General features: G+C 45.8%; 1 protein-coding gene across 2 annotated transcripts in view; it reads right to left on the bottom strand.

The window, feature by feature from the left end:
• LOC147667216 (la-related protein 7-like) overlaps positions 1-25,696 on the bottom strand; it is a 211,620-nt gene that overhangs the window by 132,875 nt on the left and 53,049 nt on the right. For both annotated transcript variants that reach the window (XM_086948842.1, XM_086948843.1), the window contains exon 6: positions 25,389-25,497. In XM_086948842.1, coding sequence (XP_086804968.1) covers positions 25,389-25,497 — 109 coding nt within the window. The remainder of the gene's footprint in view (positions 1-25,388; positions 25,498-25,696) is intronic.

Genomic DNA, 25,696 nt, shown 5'->3' with positions numbered 1-25,696 from the left:
CCAACTAGTAGGAAATCTGCCTGAGGAGAACATCTTATTAAAGACGTCTGTCAGCACAGGACTCACCAAATCCGCAAATTCTGTCAAGAAAGCTGGAGAGCACGGGTCCAGTGGAGAGCCTGATTTGGAGGTCAAAATATACTGGTACACTGTGTCGGCTGACACCGGGGAGAATTCTGTAAACCTGCACATATCGACCGGCGGGGTCTGTGTATTGGAAGTTGGCTGAGCATTTAAACAATCTTTAAAGTTGCCAACAATATCCAACGCTTTACTTTTGAAATTGGACGCCATGTCATCCACAAACTGTTGACTGCCTAATTTATTTAAAACCTTAGGGACCGTGAGTTTATTTATAATTGAAAATAACTCTTTAGAAGAGTGTTTCGCGGAGTCAATCTGAGTTTTAAAATATTTACTTTTCTCTGTAATCACAAGCGCCTTATAAGATCTGAGGGCTGTCCTATAGATCTGCTTGTCCGTATCAAGATAGTCCAGGCGCCAGCGACGTTCCAAACGACGACCTTTCTGTTTTTCAGTTCGAAGAAGATCAGAAAACCATGGTGCGGATGGTGCCGCCCGGTTAACTGAAATATTCTTGATGGGAACCGCTGTGAGTATGGCCTGCAGTAGCCAACTGCTGTAGCTATCAACTGCTTTATCAACGTTGGCACAGCCAGGGGGAATGGAACATAAACTATTTTGAAGAACAATTTTGTCCGCTTTATTCCAGGCTCTACGAGGAGCTGCCTTGTGTGTGGCTATGTTGATCTGCCGATAAATACTCTTAGGGAAGGTAAAACTAATAAGTGAATGATCTGACCATGGGAGAGGGATCCCTTCTTTAACTTTGAGCCCATGAAAGGAAGAGAAGATCCCATCCAGCGTATGCCCCGCCTCATGAGTAGGAGCATCGACCAATTGGGTCAGCCCTGCTGCACCTAGAGTATCCAGGAGCACAGCGGTCTCTTTGTTTGTGGGGTCCTCCAGGTAAAAATTGAAATCCCCCAAAATGGTGAATTCCTCATTAGCTAATATAGTTTCAAGCATCTCATCAAGATTATTTAAGAAGGTGGCTTTAGACCCTGGTGGCCGATACACCAGAATGCCCTTAAATGAGATGTTAGCACTGGGTTTAACAGTAAAATGCAATGCTTCACAGCCGGAAAGTTGGATAGGATGGATCGAAACGGTATAGCAGTCTCTAGATTTAATCGCAACTTCTCCCCCTCTCCAGCCCAAGGGCCTATCCATCCTGACAAAGCTGTATCCGACCGGAGTGGCAGTAATGAAATCAGGGTCCGAGGCTGCATCGGCCCATGTTTCTGTAATGAACAATATATCTAAGCTCAAATTGTCAATCACTTGGGCTATTTCATACCTATGTTTCCTCAGAGACCGGGCATTAATGAGCCCACCCTGTAGTGAAGCTTCAGCTCGCCGGCTGCCGTCTACAGTAGACAAGTTTGCTACCTGAGATGTATTGGCAGTCGAAAAAGCAAAGCCACAACCACAACACCTACATTTGTTGTTTAAAACACATATCTGCAAACCCTCCCCAGATTGATGGAGGACGTAGAGTTCCTCCCTGGAGTATTTTAGTATACTTTTATGTATTACTCAGTGAACCTTTAAATGTCTGAAGCACCCAGGACATTTGTAGTAATAAATTATGGAATTCCTTTACACCAATCTGAGCGCAAAACCAAACTACATGAGCTTCAGCGAACAACACTAAACAGAGCACCTCTTACTTACCGACAGCTAAAGTTTATAAAGGAGCGAGATAGTGACTGCCGAACATCACAAAAAGCTCTAGTGTATAAGCACCCCTCCTCCAACACCCTAAACAGAGGAAATCAGACTCCTCACTGTAAGTCATTCAGCTCTCTAAAATAAGAGAGGGGAGACATGCACTCCCCAATATATAAATACATGATAGAACATGGTCAATGAACTGGTCAATCTGACTGCTAACACCAGACTGAAAATCGGCGGTCGTAATTCTGATAGAACATTTGTCCCATTGGGTAGAAGATTTCCCTACAGATGCCATCTTTTATTACATAGCAAAACCAAAGGGGATGATGGACGGAGTGTTAAACATTGCAAGCATCCACCCCCAGTCAACTGAACTGGGTATAATCCTTCATCATTCCTTAGCTCACTCCGCCACCCCACTTCAGACATGGCTATATGCAAATCAGTCTGACCCTGTGCCGCATGGGTCCAGCCCGATCTGTCAAGCCATGTCTTCCCTGGACCGGAAACAAGTATCCTGCCACCAGTTTCAGGCTCACAGCCCTCCTCAGCCAGGCTACCTTGAATTCAGTGACAAAGTGAGCAAGGGACCCACGTCTGGGCATACCCTGCCAACTTAGGGCGAACAAAGCAAAACCAAAGGGGATGATGAACATTGCAAGCACTCACCCCCAGTCAACTGATCTGGGTTTAATCCATCATCATTCTTTAGCTCACTCCGCCACCCCAGTTCAGACATAGCTATATGCAAATCAGTTTAAACCTGTGCCTCATGGGAACAGTAAAGCCCAAACTGCCAAGCCATGTCTTCCCTGGACCGGAAACCAGCATCCTGGGACCGGTTTCGGGCTCACAGTCCTCATCAGCCAGGCTATCTTGAATCCAGTAGCAAAGTGAGCAAGAGACCCACGTCTGGGCATACCCTGCCAACTTAGGGCGAACAAAGCTAAACCAAAGGGGATGATGGGCGGAATGTTGAACATTGCAAGCACTCACCCCCAGTCAGGGAGGACCCGGCCTGGCAGTTCAGGATGGACTGTTCCCATGGGGCACAGGGTCAAGACTGATTTGCATATGGCTGGATCCAAACTAGAACGATGGATTTAGGTCCAGATCTCGGTACTGGGGTGAATGAATGACATTGTTCTGCATTCTGTCCATCAATTGTTCTTTTTGCATTTGTCACCCAGAGTGAGACGGGTGAGGAAATATAAATTTTATGGTCAAGAAATGTTCCCTAACGTGTACCCCACCGTCTCCATGTACGAACTTAAAGTGCATGTAACTTCCCTCCTGTGCCAGCTATGAAGACGCAAACACATTTGCGTCCAACGTTAACATGTCCTCTTTCAGACCCGCCCTGAACGGGTTGAATATTCCGTTTCTAAGTATGCCTTGCCAACGTCTTTTTGTGGTGTACTTTACACGTTTTTCCAGCCTAGGCGAAGTAGGCCCTGAATTCTGCCATCAAGCCTTTTCCTGCCTTCAGATTCTGAAAGGCCTCAGCCTGGGCCGGCCTCTGTACCCGTGACCTCTGCCTTACTCCCTGCGCGGCTCACGGCGCTTAGCTCAGCCTGTTGCCTGTCAAGACTGTATTCAACCTTCGAATTATCTGTTCCGCTCCTCAAAAATACATTCCTGCCTACTAGTTTAAGTAAACATCCTTCCAGCTGCAGAGCAAAGGGCCCGGCCTCACTGTCTCCGTCCAAGTAATTCATAGTCTCTGTTACCATGGTAGGCCCATGCCCCCTCGCATCTCATGCAGACACCTAGACGCTTATACACGCACTCACAGTCAGTATAGAATAGCCTCTGTCCGAGAGACCTTTTCCTTCTAGATAATATGGTTCCCAAACATCAGATACCAGATATGATATAGGAACGAGTTGATCTGACATGCCAGACTTCTGTCTCTTTCCTCTAGTGTAAATGTCAAGTCCCCTGCACCCTCCAACTTTACGTCAATCACACGTCATGCAGCTGCGCGCGCATCCTAGCTACCGATTCCTGCTGACTCTGCACTATTCTGTCATAGAGCCACCCACTTCTGACACTTACATGTGACGTTTCTAGAACACACCTCTGTGCACGCCTTAGTTCACGCCTTCTGATTACGTATTGCCAACACGTGTGTATCCTTATCTTGTCTCTCTCAGCTGTTACGCCTTCTGCATTGACTTCTATTGTGTATATTAAGTATAAAAGTAATGTAATGTCAATAAAGTATGCTCTATCCCTTCCTGCACCCCAGTGGTGGCAGGAACCCGATATCCAGTACCTGACCCATTCCTTTTTAAGGAATAAAACCCCTAAGAACTCTAACACCACGGACTCTGCCTCTTTCTTTCCGATTGAGTTATTTTTGTTTAAGTACTTACCTGCATAGAAATTAAGACGGTAAATCAAATATTTACCACATTATTCTGGCGCCCGAACAGGGACCCCTCCCCCACCCCACGCGCCGGTTGGTGCGTTGCAGCCTTGGTCCCCTGCCACGGTCGTGACGGACCCTACGCGTACCCGCAGGATTTCCTGTATCTCCCTCAGGCCTACGGAGGTGACGGAGACTGCGATCAGCACCCAGACGAGGCGGTGAGGAGTGCAGAGGATCCCGACCAGAGCCTAGCCGAAAGAAGCAAGGTCCGAGGTGTCAAGAGGCCCACCAGTTCCGAAGTTCCGAAGTATTCACGCATCGAGCCGAGTCGAGTCCAGTCCGGTCCAGTCCAGTCGAGTTTTCCGAGGCCTTCTGTTCCGTGCTTCCCGGTGAGTACCGTTGCTGGGGACGCATCTAGACGGGTGCATTATTATGTATCCGGTAAAGACGGGTTTGGGTACGCAAACACGGTCTGCACTGTTTTAGACAGTGTATCTGTGCTGTTTAGCAGTACATCTAGCATCCAAGTTCTTGCACTGTTCTCCACAGTGTATCTGTGCTGTTTAGCAGTACATCTAGTATAAAGGGTAGTAATATGTGTTCAAAATGTTTCATGTGATTAATGTCGTGGTATGAGTGACTGTTTTGTGTACATTACCGTGTTTTTGTGTAACTAGCTGTGTTCAGAAGTAAGTGACAAGTATCAAGTATCCAGCACTAAGTAACAAGATGCCGCTTTTCAATAAGTTAAGACAGATAGGAACTAGGAAAGGAATGCTAGAGGAAGAAATTCCTATCCCCCCTAGGGACACTCCTGGAAATTTTATGTACCATAAGCATGGCTTAGATGCCATACTGTACCTAGATTTATGGGCCGATTATACTAAGCACCTAGAAGAAAGACACAGATGGCCCGTTACAGGAACATGGGATGCCGAGTGCATCCTGAAAGTAGAAGAAGCGCTATGGAAAAAGAAAGCCAGACAATCTCAGAAAGACGCCATAGAATTTTGGCGTAAAGAATCCCATAAACGTGCCGAAAAAGCACTCCGAAGAGAAGACAGACATAGAGAAGAGTCGGATAAAGTCCGAGAAAATGAATTAGTTAATGAGGGGATCCGAGTAAAGGCAGAACAAGTAGACCGCATGCGAAATAACCTTGTAAATGGTATGTACTTAGTGACCGAGGGTTCGTCTGAAGCCACTTCAGAAATACCGAAAGATCTGCCGCCACCATTGGTTCCAACTAAAGTAAAACACAGGACTACAAAGGACATATTCCTTGCCTCCTATCTAGATGATGTAGCTCCCGCTTACACCAATCCACCTGCCCAGGTACCACCTGCTGACGGTGACGGAGGTGGCAACCCACTCCAAGACAATGTCCCGCCCTTACCACAACAAAGTTCACCCGCCCGGAATCCTGTTCCACCTGTTCCTCCACCACTTCCTACACCTAAGATAAATACCCTGAATCCGTTTGGGCCTGACCCTGGAAAGACACCAGTTCAGTTACTTACACAGTCCCCACAGACAAGTCATGCTCAAGCCTCCGCCTCTGGAGGTGCGACAGGAGGTCACCAGACCCCGCCACAACAACATAGGTTAAATATAAGGGACATATTAAAGAACCGTACACCCCGAACCTCAAATTTTGACATGCTTAAAGAACCCCTCCCAGTTTGCAGATACGATCCAGTACCCGGTAAAGACGATAGGATGTTATTAGCATCTCTACGTTTACGAAAAGTTACAGATTACTTAACATTGTTCCCAGGAATGACTGATCACCTAGATAGAATATACCATTTTATCCAGACTGGGGAAGATCCTGACTGTATTAAAGAGGCCCTGGCTTACCAGAAAGCTGACACTCAAGGTTGTATATTACGCTTCTTCATAAACTGTCTAATAAGAGAACGAGACAGGCCTGGGGTAGACCAGGACGAATTGGATGCACTAAACAAATGGGGCCAGAACATAGCCGAAGGAAAACACGATAAACAGAATTGTATAGCAAGTATGTACAAAAAGATCAGGAAAGAAGTAATAGAGATACACGAAAGAAAGAAACAAGAAAGGGAAGCAGATAACGGTAGGCTTGATTCCTCCGAGGAGGAAGACCGAGAGGAACCCGAACAACAACCTAAAGAAACGATAGCGTACGTAGGTAAGGGAAATTACCTTAGGAAAGGTATTCGCCCAGAAAGCAAGAGAGTTTTTCTGTCTGGTATATCAAAACCGAATTCTTCTGAATATCTGTTTCAAGATACCGATAAAATGCTTCAAGAACGAATGGGGTACCATGTACTCAATTCTATGGATGAACAAGAACTAGCCCGGTCAGCAGTACTATGGGCTGACAATCCTAGCATATACAATGATGATACTGTAGCACAGACATTTCTGAACCTTTCCCCAGACGAGCAGAAATTAGCGAGTGTATACATGATCCAGCATCTTCTCACGTTATACAGAAACGAACATTCGGACCCAGGTCCCTTACCTGATACATTAGAAGCACTACTTATGAATAGATGGAGAGGCCTAAGTACCAAGTTGATTCAAATAATTCTAGAGCAACGACACAGATATAACGCTTTCTTAGGCCCTCAACATGTTTCAGCTCCGCCCCCAGAAAGAAAAATGTTTCATTTGGAACATTTGGACAGACAGAATCCTTTACGAGAAGTACACCCAGTTATGGGTACAGATAATACTCTGAAACGCGTGTATGTGTACACACCTTTGACAAAGTTAGAATTGTTAGAAATGAAGAAACTAGTACCCTGTCACGATAAAGACCCTGCAGGTTTTCACCGAGAACTTAAGGATATGTTACTCATGGGAGACTACACATATACGGTTATTATGAAATTGTTAAAAGTACTGTTGCCTACTGGCATCTACGAGAAACTCAAAGAAAAAGAATGGGAGGTGGGAGAGAAAAAGATTATAAGGGCTGAAATAGAGGACGAGGAAAAACTTCGTACTCCAGGGCTAGGCCTTGGGGAGAAAGCTAAAGCATTACCAGGCTTGATAGTACAGGTTTTGCCAAGATTATTGACAACTAAAAAGGAAGACTGGGACGCGATCTCAGCCTGTAAACAGAAACACGATGAAGATACTAGTGACTTCTATTCAAGATTCGAGAAATGTTTCATTATTAATAGTGGCCTGAAACCAAGTAGCGAGTCATACCCACACCTTTTTGTAAGTAAGTTAGTAGAAAATTCCCTAACACAGGTTAAGAATCGTGTATATAAAGTCGAAAGTACATGGCAAGCAAATACGCCATCCCAGATGTTACAAATGTTACAATATCATCAGAACAGAATTAGAGAAGAACAAGAACATGAACAAAGACGTATGAAAGACACGAAAATGAAAATATTAGTTGCCCAGACAGTCCCAGCTGACGGTCAGAAAAAGGGTGGGACGCAGACAAATAACTCAGCAGCTCCTGTTAAAGGGACATGCAACTATTGCAAGCAGCCAGGCCACTACGTAAATGAATGTCCAGTCCTGAAACACAATATAGCGACAGGTAAAACTAAAGAAAGACCGCGTCAGCCTAGACAAGACCAGGTCCAGCCACAGACTTCACAGAACACACAGCCTATACATGCTTCATCACACACCGCCCAGACCGTAGCGGTATCACAGCCACAGCCCATTGCCGCGACTCAGCAAGTTTCACAGCAAATGTACCAGTATGCCCAATCTGATTATCCCGATTATCAGCGATACACATGAAACAGCCTAGAGAGGGAGGTTGGCTTGCCCCTTATCGAGATTCCTGTAGATCAAGAGGGTCCTTACGTACATAGTCAGGTATTGGGAAAAGACAGAAAGTTTTTAATTGACACAGGGGCAAGCCGCACAACAATCAGCCATTATGAAGTTCCAGGGGCACCCCTCTCAGGCTCACAGAATGTTTCCCTTGGTTTTTCAGGAAAGCCTATTGTAAATGAAGTATCAGAACCCGTCCCCTTAGCAGTAGGTCCATTATCACGTTTTACAGACTTGTTACTCACGAAATCATGTCCAGAAAACTTGTTAGGAATAAAGACGCTGAAGGCTCTAGGAGCTGTGATATGTTGTTCTCCGGAAGGAGTTAGACTTTTCCTGCGTGACTTTAAGGGTCACTATGTATTACGAGATTTTGATGTCAGATTGAAAAATGTACCGGAACACCTGTGGGCACAAGGCCCAACCGATGTAGGTTGCATGCACATTACACCATACCGTGTTACACTCAAACCAGGAGTTGTTTTACCCCGAATCAGACAATACAAGTTACCACCAGATGCTGTCGTGGCTTTACTGGAAATCATTGAAGAGCTTATTGCCCAAGGAGTGGTCGTAGAGACCGACTCCAATATCTGTAATTCCCCTATCATTCCGATTCTTAAACGTACTGATCCCAATGCACCGCCAGTATATCGGCTGGTGATTGATTTACGAGAACTGAATAAATGCATTGTTCCACAGTACCCTGTGGTTCCCGACATCTCATCTTTATTGACTGCTATTGATTCAGAAGCGACGTTCTTTACTGTAATTGACCTCAAGAACGCCTTCTTCAGTGTGCCCATCGATCCGGAGAGCCAATATCTCTTCGGATTCAGTTTAAATGGACGAAGTTTCAAATTTTCACGCGCACCTCAAGGATTCACAGAAAGCCCCAGCATCTATAGCCAAGCACTGAAAAGACAACTTGATTGTATCCAAATGCCAGTTAACACTGCCTTACTGCAGTACGTCGATGATCTGCTGATCACCGCACGAAGTGAACCCGAATGTGAGCAAGCATCATTGACCGTTTTACATTTTCTGGTCGACAAGGGACACAAGGTGTCTCCTTCGAAGCTACAATTCTGTGTTCAGCAAGTTGTGTACTTGGGTCACTTGCTGTCCAAAGTGGGGAGACAGCTCACTCCTGACCGCATCCAGTTAATTGTAAATATGCCACAACCCCAGACACAAAAGGAAGTGCGGGCCTTTATAGGCCTCACCTCGTACTGCAGACAATGGATTCCCCAGTATGCATTTCTAGCTAAACCACTCATTCAGTTGACAACACAGGAGGCAGCGACTTCGACTGCCCTTCCTTGGACTCAGGAACATACACAGGCTTTTGAGGAATTAAAGAAAGCTTTATGTCAAGCACCAGTTCTAGCGACACCATGTTACAGCAAACCTTTTACACTTTTTGTTACAGAACGTGATGGTACAGCGTTGTCTGTCCTCACTCAAGACCAAGCAGGTTCACATAAGCCTTGCGCTTATTTTTCGAGTACATTGGATTCAGTAGCCCAGGCACTCCCTGCGTGCTTAAAGTCAGTTGCAGCGACAGCCTTAGCAATCAGACAAAGCGACTCAATTGTATTAGGACATCCATTGACAGTACAAGTTCCACATTCTGTAGAGGTCCTTCTAAACCGAACCCAGACTCAACACTTGACCATAGCACGGTTGACAGGTTATGAATTGACACTATTCCAGCCTCACATAAAAATCAGACGCTGTAACATTCTAAATCCTGCCACATTGTTACCCTCGATTATAACAGATTCAGCCCCGCATGATTGTATAGAGATCATTAATGCAGTAACAAAGCCCCGACGAGATCTAGCAGATGTTCCACTGACCAACCCAGACCTGACACTTTATGTGGACGGTTCATGCATGAGAACAAGTACAGGAGAGTTAGTGGCCGCATACGCAGTAACCACTGAAACCGAAGTCAAAGAAACACATCGTATTGACACACTGTCCGCTCAAGCAGCAGAACTCATCGCTCTGACCCGAGCCTGTATACTAGCCAAGAACAGAAATGTTAACATATACACTGATTCTCGTTATGCTTTCGGAGTCGTACATGACTTCGGAATGTTATGGCAAGAACGAGGTTTCTTGACTTCCCACGGAGCCAAGATTCAACACGGTCTCCTCATTCAAGCACTGTTAGAAGCAATACATCTGCCTTCGGGCATATCCATCATGAAGTGTAAAGCACATACTAAAGTTACAGACTCTGTTTCCCAGGGTAATGACCTGGCAGATCAAACAGCAAAACATACAGCATTGACTCACACCCAGACAACTGATGTGACAAAGATTATAGTACCGACACATTGTATGACTGTTAAGGATCCCACACTAGATGTAATCGATATTCAGACACATGCCACTCCAGATGAAATCAAGAAATGGACTGAACTAGGAGGGATCCAAACAGATCAGGGATGGATGACGAAGGGAAAATCTACATGGTTTCTCCCCGACTCTATGGTTCAAGTCATAATAAATACTGCACATAGTCCAGCTCACCTAGGAGAAAAAGCCATGTTAGACAGTTTACAGAATCTCTGGTACAACAAACATTTACGAGCAGCAGCAAAACAGAAAGTGCGTACTTGCATGATCTGTTGTCAGTTCAATCCAGGTAAAAGCGTCCCTGAAGAGCAAGGTGGATTTCATCCTCCCGATCACCCTTTTGAAGTCCTCCAGATGGATTATATCCAGATGGACCGATGTCGAGGATTTAAGTATGTCCTCGTAGTTGTTTGTGCACTTTCCCGTTGGACCGAAGCATATCCAGTCCCAGACTACACTGCCCCGACCACTGCCAGGCAGCTGGTTCGAGAATTCTTCCCACGGTACGGCTTGCCTCGTATCGTGTACTCAGATAACGGACAGCCCTTCTCGTCCGAGCTCATGAAGCAGGTTTCACTCCTGCTAGGATACCAGTGGAAATTCCATTGCGTCCGACATCCCGAGGCAGCTGGCCTTGTAGAAAGGCATAATCAGACACTGAAAACCCGTCTTGCAAAAGTTTGTAAAGAGAAAGGGGTCGACTGGATAGTCACCCTGCCAGTTGCATTATTCTATATGAGGATGGTTCCTCATTCGAGATCAGGGCTATCCCCGTATGAGGTGGGCTTTGGCAGGCCACCAAATATGTGGGGGACGCCCATGCCTAAGAAAATAACTGATGTTGATTGCAATATGCTGACAGATTACCTTGCCTCCTTGATGTCTGCACTCCAATCATGTCGTTCACAGGTTGCTGCAGCCTTTCCCGACAACACTGATGTAAAGCCACACTATGTCTGTCCAGGTGACACAGTGCTGATCCGCAACTTCGATAGGAGGAGTCCGCTGGAGCCCCGCTGGCAGGAGCCGAAGCTCGTCCTTCTGACCACGAGGACCGCTATCAAGGTTGAAGGCCGCAAGGGGTGGATCCACACGAGTCATATAAAAAAAATGCAATGAACTTTTACCAGAAACTGACTCCTCCACCCCCTCAAAGGACTGCCTAGAATCTAGTGACTTTAAAGTTCCCAAAAGAGAGAAAACTCCGCAAGAGGAGTACAAAACTAAATTACGATCTAGCAAGTCAGACAGTTTAATTGTTTAAGTCCTCCCCTAGGTGAATCGGTTAAATTAGTTTCTGACATGTATCCCCTAGATCGAGATAGAGAGAGAGAGAGACAATTCAAGAAACGTGCATATTGTAAATCACTCCGTAGTCACTGTATAGTGACATTATTGATTTTGTTTTTTCTGAGCCTTCTGATTATTGCTGCTAGTATATTGCTGCCTGTATATTATCCTATCTTCAAGCATACACAATCCGCTTACAATGTCTCTGCCGAACACTCTTTTAGTGAATTACCATTGCATGAGTTATCTTACAGACTTGCGCTGCGCAACAATACATTCATTAGTATGTTACATCACTCCCATCAGACTAACAATGCTACCAACTGTTGAATATGTGGCCGACTCCCTCCCTACCAGAAATACAAGGGAGTTCTGCCTCTTTTTCCGTACCCGTTCACTCACAATGGCTCCTGTGGTGCATGGTTCAGATTAATTAATTCTTTAGATTCTGATATTGCTATTTTCGAAGGAAATTGGGTTTGGGGAAACCTGAACTTAGTTCTGCTCAACGCCTGCTACCCTGACAAGAAGGGACTTCCCACTAGGACAGGAACCGATCTAGAAAATGAAGTATATGGATTAGGCAATTACACAATTAACCTCATGATTCTTACTGTTGAATCCGAAGCTGCACCAGTTCTCCCTGCTATGTCAGTATTACCAGTCACTGGTGATTTATGTCTCAGAAAGAAGGGTTCAGTACACTTAGGTCATAGTAAATGTACAACTGTGGTCGAATTCAGTGATCAAGGCAGGTCTACATTTAGAGCTACTCGTCATTCCTACTTACTTTGTGGCCATACCGCATACATACGCTTACCTCTAGATTGGGATGGTACCTGTTACATTGCCTTCCTTCTGCCCCCTGTTTTCCTAGCTCCTCCTGATTATCATAGAAATACAAATCTAGTAAACAGTAGACTCAGAAGAGATCTCCCGATTGTCGACTATACTGAAACGGCATGGGAACAATATACAGACTTTAATAAAGGTTTCTTCCCCTACTTAGGTGCTGTTTTTAATAGTAAACTGATACGCAAATTAACTAGAACCCTCGAAGCAGTAGTGAATGAAACTACCTCCGCTCTAGGCAACTTAACAGAAGAGCAGTCCGCCATGCGGGTTGTTCTTCAGAATCGTCTTGTTATTGACGTCATCTTGGCAGATAGAGGCGGAGCTTGTAAGGTCATCGGGTCAAGTTGCTGTGTTTTCATTCCAGAAAACGCGCCAACTGTATATAAAGCTATCACACGTCTTCATAAAATTGCAAGTTTGATACATCAGAATCCAGGCACCTGGACTTGGTCCGGTTGGTTCTGGACAACGTTGACTGCTTGGGGATGGAAGATTCTATCCTTCCTAGGCATTGGTCTTCTCATAGTATTCAGTTGTTGCCTATGTCTACAATGTGGGCCAGCGATTTGCGGTCTGTGCGCCACGTCATGTATTCCGCATTCCAGTTCTCATGCAAAACGCGAAAAGAAAGAAGAACAAATGATGTTACGTGAACAGACTGATCGGTTCATGAGGATCGATATATCATGAAGGGTCCGTAGGGAACAAGGAGGGAATGAGGAAATATAAATTTTATGGTCAAGAAATGTTCCCTAACGTGTACCCCACCGTCTCCATGTACGAACTTAAAGTGCATGTAACTTCCCTCCTGTGCCAGCTATGAAGACGCAAACACATTTGCGTCCAACGTTAACATGTCCTCTTTCAGACCCGCCCTGAACGGGTTGAATATTCCGTTTCTAAGTATGCCTTGCCAACGTCTTTTTGTGGTGTACTTTACACGTTTTTCCAGCCTAGGCGAAGTAGGCCCTGAATTCTGCCATCGAGCCTTTTCCTGCCTTCAGATTCTGAAAGGCCTCAGCCTGGGCCGGCCTCTGTACCCGTGACCTCTGCCTTACTCCCTGCGCGGCTCACGGCGCTTAGCTCAGCCTGTTGCCTGTCAAGACTGTATTCAACCTTCGAATTATCTGTTCCGCTCCTCAAAAATACATTCCTGCCTACTAGTTTAAGTAAACATCCTTCCAGCTGCAGAGCAAAGGGCCCGGCCTCACTGTCTCCGTCCAAGTAATTCATAGTCTCTGTTACCATGGTAGGCCCATGCCCCCTCGCATCTCATGCAGACACCTAGACGCTTATACACGCACTCACAGTCAGTATAGAATAGCCTCTGTCCGAGAGACCTTTTCCTTCTAGATAATATGGTTCCCAAACATCAGATACCAGATATGATATAGGAACGAGTTGATCTGACATGCCAGACTTCTGTCTCTTTCCTCTAGTGTAAATGTCAAGTCCCCTGCACCCTCCAACTTTACGTCAATCACACGTCATGCAGCTGCGCGCGCATCCTAGCTACCGATTCCTGCTGACTCTGCACTATTCTGTCATAGAGCCACCCACTTCTGACACTTACATGTGACGTTTCTAGAACACACCTCTGTGCACGCCTTAGTTCACGCCTTCTGATTACGTATTGCCAACACGTGTGTATCCTTATCTTGTCTCTCTCAGCTGTTACGCCTTCTGCATTGACTTCTATTGTGTATATTAAGTATAAAAGTAATGTAATGTCAATAAAGTATGCTCTATCCCTTCCTGCACCCCAGTGGTGGCAGGAACCCGATATCCAGTACCTGACCCATTCCTTTTTAAGGAATAAAACCCCTAAGAACTCTAACACCACGGACTCTGCCTCTTTCTTTCCGATTGAGTTATTTTTGTTTAAGTACTTACCTGCATAGAAATTAAGACGGTAAATCAAATATTTGCCACACGGGTATGCCCAGAAGTGGGTCCAGTGCTCTCCATGCCACTGGAGTCCAACTATCCTGGCTGATGAGGGCTGACAGCGCGAAACTGGTCCTAGGATGCTTGTTTCCAGTCCAGGGAGGACCTGGCCTGGCAGTTCGGGCTGGACTATTCCCATGGGCCCAGGGTCAAGACTGATTTGCATATGGCTGGATCCAAACTGGAATGGCATGGTGAGCAAAAAAACAATGGATTTAGGCCCAGATCTCTGGACTGGGGTGAATGTATGACATTGTTCTGCTTTCTGTCCATCAATTGTTCTTTTTGCATCCTTGTTACATGGCAGCTCAGAGGACACAAGGCTGCTAAGTGGGACTGGTGAATTTGGTACCGGTTGTGTAGGAAAGTGCCCCTTTTTAGGTCTCGGCGAGACCTATTGTCACAGAGTTGCTCCTCAAGGGAGATAGAGAGGTGCACGAGCGGACCAGGCTCTGTGGACGCGCTTACGCAGGCCGGCCGAGCAAACAGACACACACACACACACACGCAGACAAACACAAACACTCACACACGCGCAGACACACACACACACACACACACGTGCCAAGCGCCCCAAGCCCCACTTACCGCATCAGCTGCCTCAGTCGCCACTCCTCACTTCTGTTGCCACGGTCCTCTGGGCCGGCCATCCACTCCGTGGGCGCGAGCTTCTCGCAAAAACGGAAGTCCCGCCCCACGTCAGCCTTGAACGTGCACATCCCGAAACCGGACGTTCGGGAGCGTTCACGCTCACGGCTTGTTGGAAGCATGCAGTGATATTCCTGGCACTTATTAGGCCTCGAGAGCCCCTGTCGCTGTTTCGTGCAGATGCTTTATTTTATATATATATATATATCTTGTTTTTCCTGCCTGCCGGCTGTTCTCTGGGCCCGGTGCGGCCCGTCCTCCTTGAGCACAGACAGGGTGCTCTGTAACACGAGCCTGGACAGCCTTCCACCCATCATCCCTTGGGGCAGAGTCTGGATGATACCGATGATTCGGTTAGCTTACAGGAAGTGCAGAAGACCCCGGGGCTATCCAAGCCAAGACTTGACAGCCGAGAAGAAATAGCTGGTCAGGAGAGGACCTGCCCCAGGGACAGTAGGAAACTCCTCGCCCAGCCTTAGACGGAGCTGCTGTCACTGCAGATCTGCTCGCACCAGACTCAGAGGAATGCCGCCGCTCAGCCCAGCACATCTCACAGCACGACCGGCTAGGCATCCGAGTCCTCTGCTTCCAACCTCCCACGAGTCCCTGCCCCAGTCCCAGCCCCTCGTAAATCCAGACTCTGCCTCAGAGGGAGACCCGTCCTCACCATTCCACACAGCACCCCAGACTGAGAGGGAGTCCCCCCAACCCTACACATCTCTCTGTGCGCCTAGTGGTTCAGCCTTGTAAGAGACCCCTACCCGCACCTCGCACGAATCACAGCCCCCCAGTTCAGCCCTAGAGGAAACCACTGCCCCAGACCTGCACACCTCACAGCAAGCATTCCCTGCCCTGCAGCGTTCACTCCACACACCTAAATGACCTAATAGTACCCATCCTGCACCCCGCGCAAATCACAGTATCCCTGCCTCAGCCCAGCACTGTTCATAGTTCCCTCGCCAGGGTCCGGTTCACACTTTCCCCGCTTCATCTTCGGAAGGAGCCACTGCCTTGGACCCGCGCTCACCCCTCTGTGTCCCGGCTCAGCCTCAGTCCCGCACGCCTCACCGCTGCCCCAATGCCCCTCAGTGTCCCAGCTCAGTCTCAGTCCCGCACGCCTCCCCGCAGCCCCTCTGCTGAGAATGCTTGCCTGGACCACCCTGTCCCTGGCAGGCTTGACTCTCTGCTGGAAGCTCTCCTCCTGCCATGGACTTGATTTCGACTACTCGTTCGATGCCGCCGACGAGGAGATGGCAGAGACAATAGACTACAAAGATCCCTGCAAAGCCGGTAAGTGACTGCGCACTCACGCACAGAACCTGTTCTCGTAGCGGGACCGAACACCAACTCACCTGCCCCACGCACTTGCACATCTAAAAGTAGTTTAAGTTTCTGTGATTGTGCTGAAGTCGATCTCTGTATGCCTGGTAGGGTTTAATAATAAGGGAATAATACACTTTTCGATTTTTGAAGATATTTATTTACATCAACGGTAAAGTGCAAAACATATCTCTCTTTCTTTGCATCATCTTATATATCTTCTGTCTAACCCTCTCTAATCTCTAGCTGTCTTTGATTCAATCTCCAGACTCTCTGTTTCTACCTCTTCCTTCTTGGTCCGTCTCTGTCTCTGCCTGTCTTTCTCTCTCCGAGGTCTCTCGCTTCATCCCTACCTCCACACACTATCTTGTTATCCATGTATCCTGCATGTCTCCTTACTCCTGGCCCTATAGCTTGTTTTATGGTTCTTTATCGGTCTCTCCCCTGTCCTTGTCTCTGTCCCATCTCCGGGCCCCACCCTCCCCTGGCTCAGCTTGGCTTTTTTTCTGTTTCTCTAGTCTTTCTGCGCATCTTCCAAGTATCTTTGTTTTGCGTTCCGCACCCCTCTGTCTTTTACCTAGTCTTTTTCGTACATGAAGTATTTTAATCACTCAGAAGACCACATTGTGTGAATACACTCTGGTGTTCTCCATAATAAAGTGCGGACAGTGGGGGTGGGGAGAAGGTAAGCGTATGCAAAGCAGCTTAAATACTTACACATGCAGCGTGGCTTCTGATGCGCTACGCTAGCATGCACGTCCAAAACAACCAACTGTGATGATGCGTGGATGTGAGGCTTCATGCACGTATGCTCAAAGGAAATGGTCAACGTAATTTTTTTTATGTACCTTACAATTTTTTTTATATAGTTCTTTCCATAGGGGTGGAAGCCTCACGTGGGCATAGAGGATTTTCCGTCAATGTCAATATGATATGATGACGCTCCTTGTAAATGTTAGTTAGTGAAACACATTCCGGGCAATCTCCCAAATGCACCGAGTGCTTGCTACGATCCTGCTCCAGCCGGGTTCCTGTAGAGCCGCACAGCAGCCCTCACGGCGCGGAGGCTGACACGCCCGATCAGGGTCGCCCCTCTAGATTCATATTATGTTCTCGGTGGTCCAGATCTATTATTTCTCCTCTACGCCTCAGCAAGCGGTCTCCCTCCGCTTCCTCAATAAAATATCTACCGCGCAGCACTGACTGTTCCCCTTCACCAGCGTCTGCTCCCCTTCACCAGCGTCTGCTCCCCTTCACCAGCGTCTGCTCCCCTTTACCAGCGTCTGCTCCCCTTTACCAGCGTCTGCTCCCCTTCACCAGCGTCTGCTCCCCTTCACCAGTGTCTGCTCCCCTTCACCAGCGTCTGCTCCCCTTCACCAGCGTCTGTTCCCCTTCACCAGCGTCTGTTCCCCTTCACCAGCGTCTGTTCCCCTTCACCAGCGTCTGTTCCCCTTCACCAGCGTCTGTTCCCCTTCACCAGAGTCTGTTCCCCTTCACCAGAGTCTGTTCCCCTTCACCAGCGTCTGTTCCCCTTCACCAGCGTCTGTTCCCCTTCACCAGCGTCTGTTCCCCTTCACCAGCGTCTGTTCCCCTTCACCAGCGTCTGTTCCCCTTCACCAGCGTCTGTTCCCCTTCACCAGCGTCTGTTCCCCTTCACCAGCGTCTGTTCCCCTTCACCAGCGTCTGTTCCCCTTCACCAGCGTCTGTTCCCTTTAACCACTGTCTGTTCCCTTTAACCACTGTCTGTTCCCTTTAACCACTGTCTGTTCCCCTTCACCAGTGTCTGTCGCTTAGTGTCCACCCTTCCCCAATATCTGCCCTAACACCAGTATCTGTCCCTCATACCAGTACTATCCCCATACATGTCCCTCGCCATACATCTGTCGCCACCTACACTTGTGTCTGGCTCCTGTCGCTAGTGTCTGTTCCACTTCACCAGTGTCTGTCGCTTAGTGTCCACCCCTCCCCCAGTATCCGTCCCTCATACCAGTGTCTATCCCCATACATGTCCCTCCCATACATCCGTCGCCACCTACACTTGTGTATGCCTCGCAGCACCAGTGCCCATCCACACCACTGAGGTCTGCCCCAACACCATGTCCGTCCTTACACCAGTAAGAGTCTGCCTGTCTCCCTACGCTGGCACCAGTCCCTCAGCAACAGTGTCTGTCCCCAAATGTTGCAGTTTCTGTCTCAGCAAGGAGGGAGCGCATATTTGCAGACTGTAGACAAGTGAATAGGTCAGCAGCTGTTAAGTGTCTGGGAACCACTAGGAATCCATTTCAGAAAGGCGCCAATGCCACCAGGAAGGCAACATTTTCCCTCTACATCCCTCCACCAGGCATGCCCTCCACAGACATTTAGGAGCAGTTAGAAGTGTGAGTGCATGGAAAGGAATGTGGGATCTGCCCCTTACGGACACCAACTGCTGGAGTCGGTATCAAAGGGTCGCCTCTTCCCCGCTTTCTAAGAAGCAGACTCAGTTATAGGTGAGACTCTATGTGTGGGTGGCTCTGTGTGTGTGTGTGTGGGTGGCTCTGTGTGTGTGTGTGGGTGGCTCTGTGTGTGTGTGTGTGTGTGGGTGGCTCTGTGTGTGTGTGTGTGGGTGGCTCTGTGTGTGTGTGGGTGGCTCTGTGTGTGTGTGTGGGTGGCTCTGTGTGTGTGTGTGTGGGTGGCTCTGTGTGTGTGTGGGTGGCTCTGTGTGTGTGTGTGGGTGGCTGTGTGTGTGTGTGTGTGTGTGTGTGTGTCTATGTGTGTGTGTGGGTGGCTCTGTGTGTGTGTGAGTGGCTCTGTGTGTGTGTGGGTGGCTCTGTGTGTGGGTGGCTCTGTGTGTGGGTGGCTCTGTGTGTGGGTGGCTCTGTGTGTGGGTGGCTCTGTGTGTGGGTGGCTCTGTGTGTGGGTGGCTCTGTGTGTGGGTGGCTCTGTGTGTGGGTGGCTCTGTGTGTGGGTGGCTCTGTGTGTGTCGCTCTGTGTGGATAGCTTTTTTTGTAGGTGGCTCTATGTATGGGTGGCTCTGTCTGTGTGAGGGTGACTGTGTAGGTGGCTCTGTGTGTGTGGGTTAGCTCTATGTGAATGGCTCTGTGTGGGTGGCTCTGTATGTGTGTGTGTGGGTGGCTTTGTGTGTTTGGCTCTGTGGGTGTAAATGCAATAGGTCATGCATTTGCAAGCGATTAAGCTATTGGCATTGTAATTGACAATGCTATTTATTTAACGATTACGCTATTGGCAATGTAAATGACAATGCCATTTATTTATGATTTTAAAAAAATAAAAAAAGTCATGAGCAATGCCAATAGCTCTACCTTTAATAATGCCAAGACCATTGCATTGGAAATGCTTGTTGACATGGTCACCCCCACTTTTTGCCTGGTAAATGATGTGATTTCGACAAAAAAAAAACTAGGTTGCTGCTAACCAGGTCCCCAGAACCAGATTGCTTTCCCAAACCTGTACAATTGTTACCCCATGTAGCAAAACCTTTAGCGCCCTCTGGCAGTCCCTAGTAAATGGTACCCTGGTACATAGGGGCAAACGTAATATAGAAGGTACTTAAGGGGGCCTCTAATGGCTGAAGCAAATTGTGCCACCCTAAGGGACCCATCACCAAGCACATGCAAGATTTCCATTGTAAGCTGCATGTCTAGGTGCAGACAAAAGTGAAAACATGACATGTCACATATCACTGTGTGCCATGTCCCTAGCACTGCATGTAATATTTATAAGTCACCCCTGCAACAGGCCTGACAGCCCTAAGGTAGGGTGCTGAATAATACATGTGAGGGCATACCTGCATGAGCAGATATGCCCTTATACTGGTCAGTCCGATTACTACCAGTACAAGAAACCAGGGAAGCCATCTTAAAACATGTGCTGGACACTAGTGAAAACAATTTCCCCAGCGACATGATGGCTTCCCTGAAAATAGAGTTGTTTGGCATAAAACAAATCGTATTAATAAAACACACACTGATGCCAGTATTGGATTTACCAATACATGCATCCACAGGGCACCTTAGAGGTGCCCTACGAAAACCTACCAGCCACTGGTGTCCTTGCTGACTAGTGTCTTCCAGCATAACACCTGAGATGCTGTTCTGACCTAATAGGGTGAGAGCCTTTTCTCTCAGGAGAGCCAAAAGAAAAGCATGTACGGGAAGAGGGTGTAACACCCCCCTCCCACAGAATGCCCACAGGCCTCCCTGGGCCGGCGAGCGGGAGAGGAAGCCCCCTTGTTCAGAGCCCCTTGGCACCTAAATATGTGGGAAAATTAGCTAGTCAGATAGGCGTGCCACCTCCAGGCTAGTACCACACCATCTTTGTGATGGCTTACTTAGAGATTCTGGGACAGGGTTATACCCACTTCCCAGAGGAAGTGGTCATATAGGGGGCGCAGTGACTGCAAAGGTCACAATGGCTATTACCCTACACTCTGCTAAATTCACTATTTTGGTGAGCCCCTGGCACCAGAGATGCAGATCCTGATGACCTAAGAAGAGGGAGGCCACTGGAGAGCCACAAAGGCAGAGAGGAGAGAAGAAGCAGCCGACCAGTTATCATCCCTGCCGGTCTGGCTGCGCCCCTCGTCGAAACTAGGCAAAGGTCGACTTGTCCTGCAGCTGTTGACTCCAGAAACTTGGGAGGACTGCCTGCCTTCGAAAAAACTCAAGGTCTCCCATGAACAGCAGACGTGTCCTGAAGAAACTCCAAAAGAGGCCTGAGGCCTCCAGAACCGCGAAATCCTACACCCGAAGCAACCACTGCACACGTGCCTCCAGCCTGAGTTGAAGAGGGCCCCAGTGTAAATAAGGCCCCCCAGCCTTCTAGAGGTCGAGACCATTGTGGTTTCACCCCTCCTGCATTCCCAAACGTAGCCTGAAGCATCTGTACGCAGGTTCCCTCAACCGCAATTGTTCCGGTAAGGAAAAACCTGACGCCTAAGGAGACCTCTGCTTCATTCCCCCCGTGGAGAAGAGGACCAAAGGAGTCCCCGCGCATCCACGAACATCGCAAGGCCTATGCATATTTGCTGCTTCAGCCCGACCTACCTCCTGGCCAGAGCTTTCATCCTCTTATTGTAGTGACCAATCTTGATTGAAATACATTGGGCTCCAGATGCTGATTTGCACCCTGCACCCGACCGCCTTTGTGCCGCTGGTGGTGTACTGCTGGTGTTGCCTTGGACCTTGCCTACCACTCTCCTTAACTCCTGGAGATTGGTCTTGTAAGTCAATGCACGGTACCTGTATGCAGAACCTGTTCATCCTTCTATAGGATAACATTGCAGAACTCCGAAATTGCAGTGTCCACTTTTGAAAAGAATTTATATTTAAAAACGAACTTACTCGAACGATTTTTCTACGATGTTTAAACATATGTAAAGATACTTTCTAGTTTTATAAACCGGTGTGGATCTCCTTCTTAAGTTGTGTGAGTTATTTATTAATCATTGTGTGTATTTGCAAATGTCTAGTATCCTCTGTGGTAAGCTTAAGGCTGCTCCACCACACTACCCCCTAAAGGTACACTTTGGGATTGCATAGCACGCCTCTGTCTACTAGCAAGGGAACCTCTGGACACTTTACACGGTATATCAGGTTATAGATATATCACATGAAGAGCCAGTTTCCTACAGTTTGCTTGCCACCACTGGTAAGGAAGGAAACAAAATTTATTTTAACATTAGTTCTAGATACACATGCTCTTCTAGTCTTATGGTGGAGCATATTCGTATGAGCAAAGTAACCACTAAGCAGGAGGATTTGGCTTTTCCTTAAAAGGCTCTAGTTGGATCAACACAAAGGAATTTTGGGGGCAGTCTTTTTTAATTGCGGGCTTCTCGACTTTCAGCGATAGAGAATGACTGGGTCATTAGGCTAAAGTAAGACTGTTCATTATTCCCAAACTCCAAGAGAAATCTTGAGATTCCAGGTCCTCCTGGGTGGCAGAAGGTGCCTTCGAAAAACTTTGTTTCCCAACCCAGTGTACCGGATTTCACAGAACTGGAACCGCATAAGCGGGAGTCACCCAAACTGAATGTCAGTTATTACATCGGAGACCATTACATTACAAATCATTACATTGTGGCTTTCGAATCAGGAGAGCCTCAACATCACGTCATTACATCGGGAGTACCTTTACATTGCATGCCTTTGCATCTCTAATTCTTTACTTTAAAAGTAAATATGTACGCACTACTTTTAACCCCATATAATTTAATTTATCTTAATGTTATATATACATATGTGTATGTATATATCGTTTTACATACATATATATATATATATATATATATATATATAGATAGATATAGATATGTATGTATACACTTCATAATGACAATGGACCTGATAGGATTGAAAATCGTTTCTGGACTCATATAGCCTCGTAATCTATCTTTATAGATCTCAATAGAGATTACCTTGCTTGTCGCATATTTGGCGTACATAAGCTCAGTAACGAGTCTTATGTTATTAGAAATTTGGACATAAACTATATATTGCATTACCAAGATGGGCGCAATGTTTACTTACATTTTGGCCGACAAGCAACTCACTTTGATGATGTCATCGCGTAACGTCGTCGCATAACAATGGGCATATCTTTTTAGAAACAATCGAGGATCATTTGGGATCCCATTTCATTTTTGATTAGGTGAGGCGTAGTTCGACGTTATGTCAGACACAGGTGAGTTACCTCTCTATCGACTCCGTGGTCTAATATAGATTGCCATCTTTGAGTAAAATAAAAGGGAGTTCGGAATTTGTTCCTTGATACCATTTTGGCCTTAATGCTGCCCTTTAAAATGTTATTAGGATGCTTTTCTGTTAAAACTCTACACATACTTCTTTTAGACAGTGCTTGGCTTGAGCACGTTGTCTTCTTTAGAAAAGAAGGGTTGGTCTTTTATCTATCGACACACCGGAACACTAATATGCCTTTTAATTGGTGCACATATCAGTTTGTAAGCAGTTTGCACCATATATATGCGCATTTTAGTCGAATATGTATACACTGGCATTACTTTTGAGGCGGAATATTGCCAATTTGTAGGCAAAGTTTACATATTGATCAATTCGAGTGAGGAATTTTCCGTATATTGAGAGTTATACCGCCATCTTAGTGGCACTCCGCATCGCTTATGTTATGTTATCCGAATTTATTGAGCGCACAGATGCCTCAGCAAAGGGGTTTAAATGCATATAAATACATTTACATATTGGGAGTGTTATTTCTTTCATATATGAGGGGGTGACTACAAGCTTATTATTATTCTGCATCATATAGATGCGCTTCAAAATTAATATACACATATGGCTCGAAATTCATTTGGCTCCGGTGTAATTCATAGTCCATTATTAGGACACGTCCATATGAGATCAATTTATTTGGCTTTGGCAGTTTGTATTTGTAGCTAGCTTAGACATTTATCAAGCAAAGTGGTGTTTATAACTCCCAGTTTCACCTTCTCCTTAACAGGCTTCATCGTGCTGTGTACTTGATCAAATTTGCATCATATACATCAAGTTGGTTCTTAGTATTTGCCTCTTGAGAGTATTCAAAGTACCAAAGATATATTGGGAGATACCTTGACATATTATAAGAAATTTAGGATATAACTAGGAGGTAAGCACTTCATGTTAGTCCATCCACATGTTGGAATTTTTATCCCTCTGTTTAGAGCACTTTCTGCAATTAGAATTATTAGTAAATTCACTCCCATAATATTGTTACAGCCACTCCATCAAGTCAAATCAAGGTAAATACGGCACCGTTGCCGGAATACATGAACATCTGAAATTCCATCTTATATATATGATCTAGGTAAGCATTGATGCAGAACATGTGTTATCTACAACACTAGCGTTAAGAGTAATTATAGTTTTTAGGGGGATTACGATGAATTTATTCTTTTGACAGTATCATTTTCAGTAATTCCTAGATGGTGAGTCATTCCATATTTGGAATGTTCTGAATATAACAAATGAAAGAATGATATAAGAAAATAAATTAAAGCTTAAAACTTTTTTGGTAAGTTAATCAAAACTGTCCAGTTTAATTATTCTTTAGGTACTCACACAGTAAAATCTGTTCATCAATAGATTATAAGGCGCCCTACAGACATTAATTCAGGAATTAAATTTACACGTAGAGGCCTAGGTAAGTGCACAGTAGGAAAACACTTTATAAAAGCATGATTGGAAGAATGTGATGTTTGAGCATGTAATGGATATGTTAGTACACTTAAGTGAGAGTGCAGTGGAATGGCCTTACTGTTGAATTTGTAATTTTAAAAACCTGAGTTATGTAGGGGGGGGGGAATGTAATCTAATGTTAGATATGTTTATTTAGCTAGTGTTATTTGCTTTTTTATCATGGATATATGTCTAAGTTGATTCTTTTTCTGTTTTAGTATGCCACTGGTAGGAACACCCTGAGAAAGGTTAAACACCGAACGTGTTGGTGACAACCATGTCTTATAACCAGTGTTTCCTTTGAATATCTGGAAGTTACAATTAGTTTCATTTTTGTAAATACTATTTCATATCACTTTACAAACAGATGGCATTCTTGTTAATTTCTTTGTGTGGTTATATTCATATGGAAAAAGATTTGGGAAGGTTTTTCCAAACATAGAACTCCAATATTGTATGTATGTGCCTCTTTTTAATATAATTTGATAACAACTATAAACCTTGAGATAAAAAAAGAAATACAAAATATATATTTTTGTAATATATATGGGTGAAGTATATTTATGTTTAGACATCTATGATACAATTGCTGCACAGATAAATATGTAGCACTTTTGCCCAGTGCTGTCGTTTTTCCAATTAAAATGTATACATACATACATACATACATACATACATACATACATACACACACAAAATCCAACACTAACTGTAAGACATTGGATTATTTGGGGTGGGACATCCAGTCAAACATAGCAACAAAGCATTTACGAGCCGGGCAGTATCTATGCTTAATAGACTGGCGTATAGACTTTCCAAATATCCAGATTGATACGTACCAGTTGCAGCAGTGTCATTCGTGTTCAGTACAGGAATAGGCTTATTTTTTACAGTTTTGGGAAAAACACCAGGTTTCCTTGGTGCATCCTCAGGTGGATTATTCAAAGTCTGATGGAATAAAAAAAAAGAAACACCATTTAAATTACAACAAATAAGATAGAAAATAATACCCACAAGTGCATGTATAATTATGAAATATAATTGTTTTCTCTACATCATCAGTTATAAACAAATAAAAGCTAGATATAATCCAAGTTAATTTTTCAGCATTTCCAAGTCGCTAACAGCCATTATAGTATCATATAGG

Source organism: Lissotriton vulgaris, unplaced genomic scaffold, assembly GCF_964263255.1.
Source record: "Lissotriton vulgaris unplaced genomic scaffold, aLisVul1.2 SCAFFOLD_1138, whole genome shotgun sequence".
NCBI classification, from domain to species: Eukaryota; Metazoa; Chordata; class Amphibia; order Caudata; family Salamandridae; genus Lissotriton; species Lissotriton vulgaris.
The sequence above is the reverse complement of the archived record's forward strand: the minus strand, read 5'-3'. Positions and strand labels throughout refer to the sequence as shown.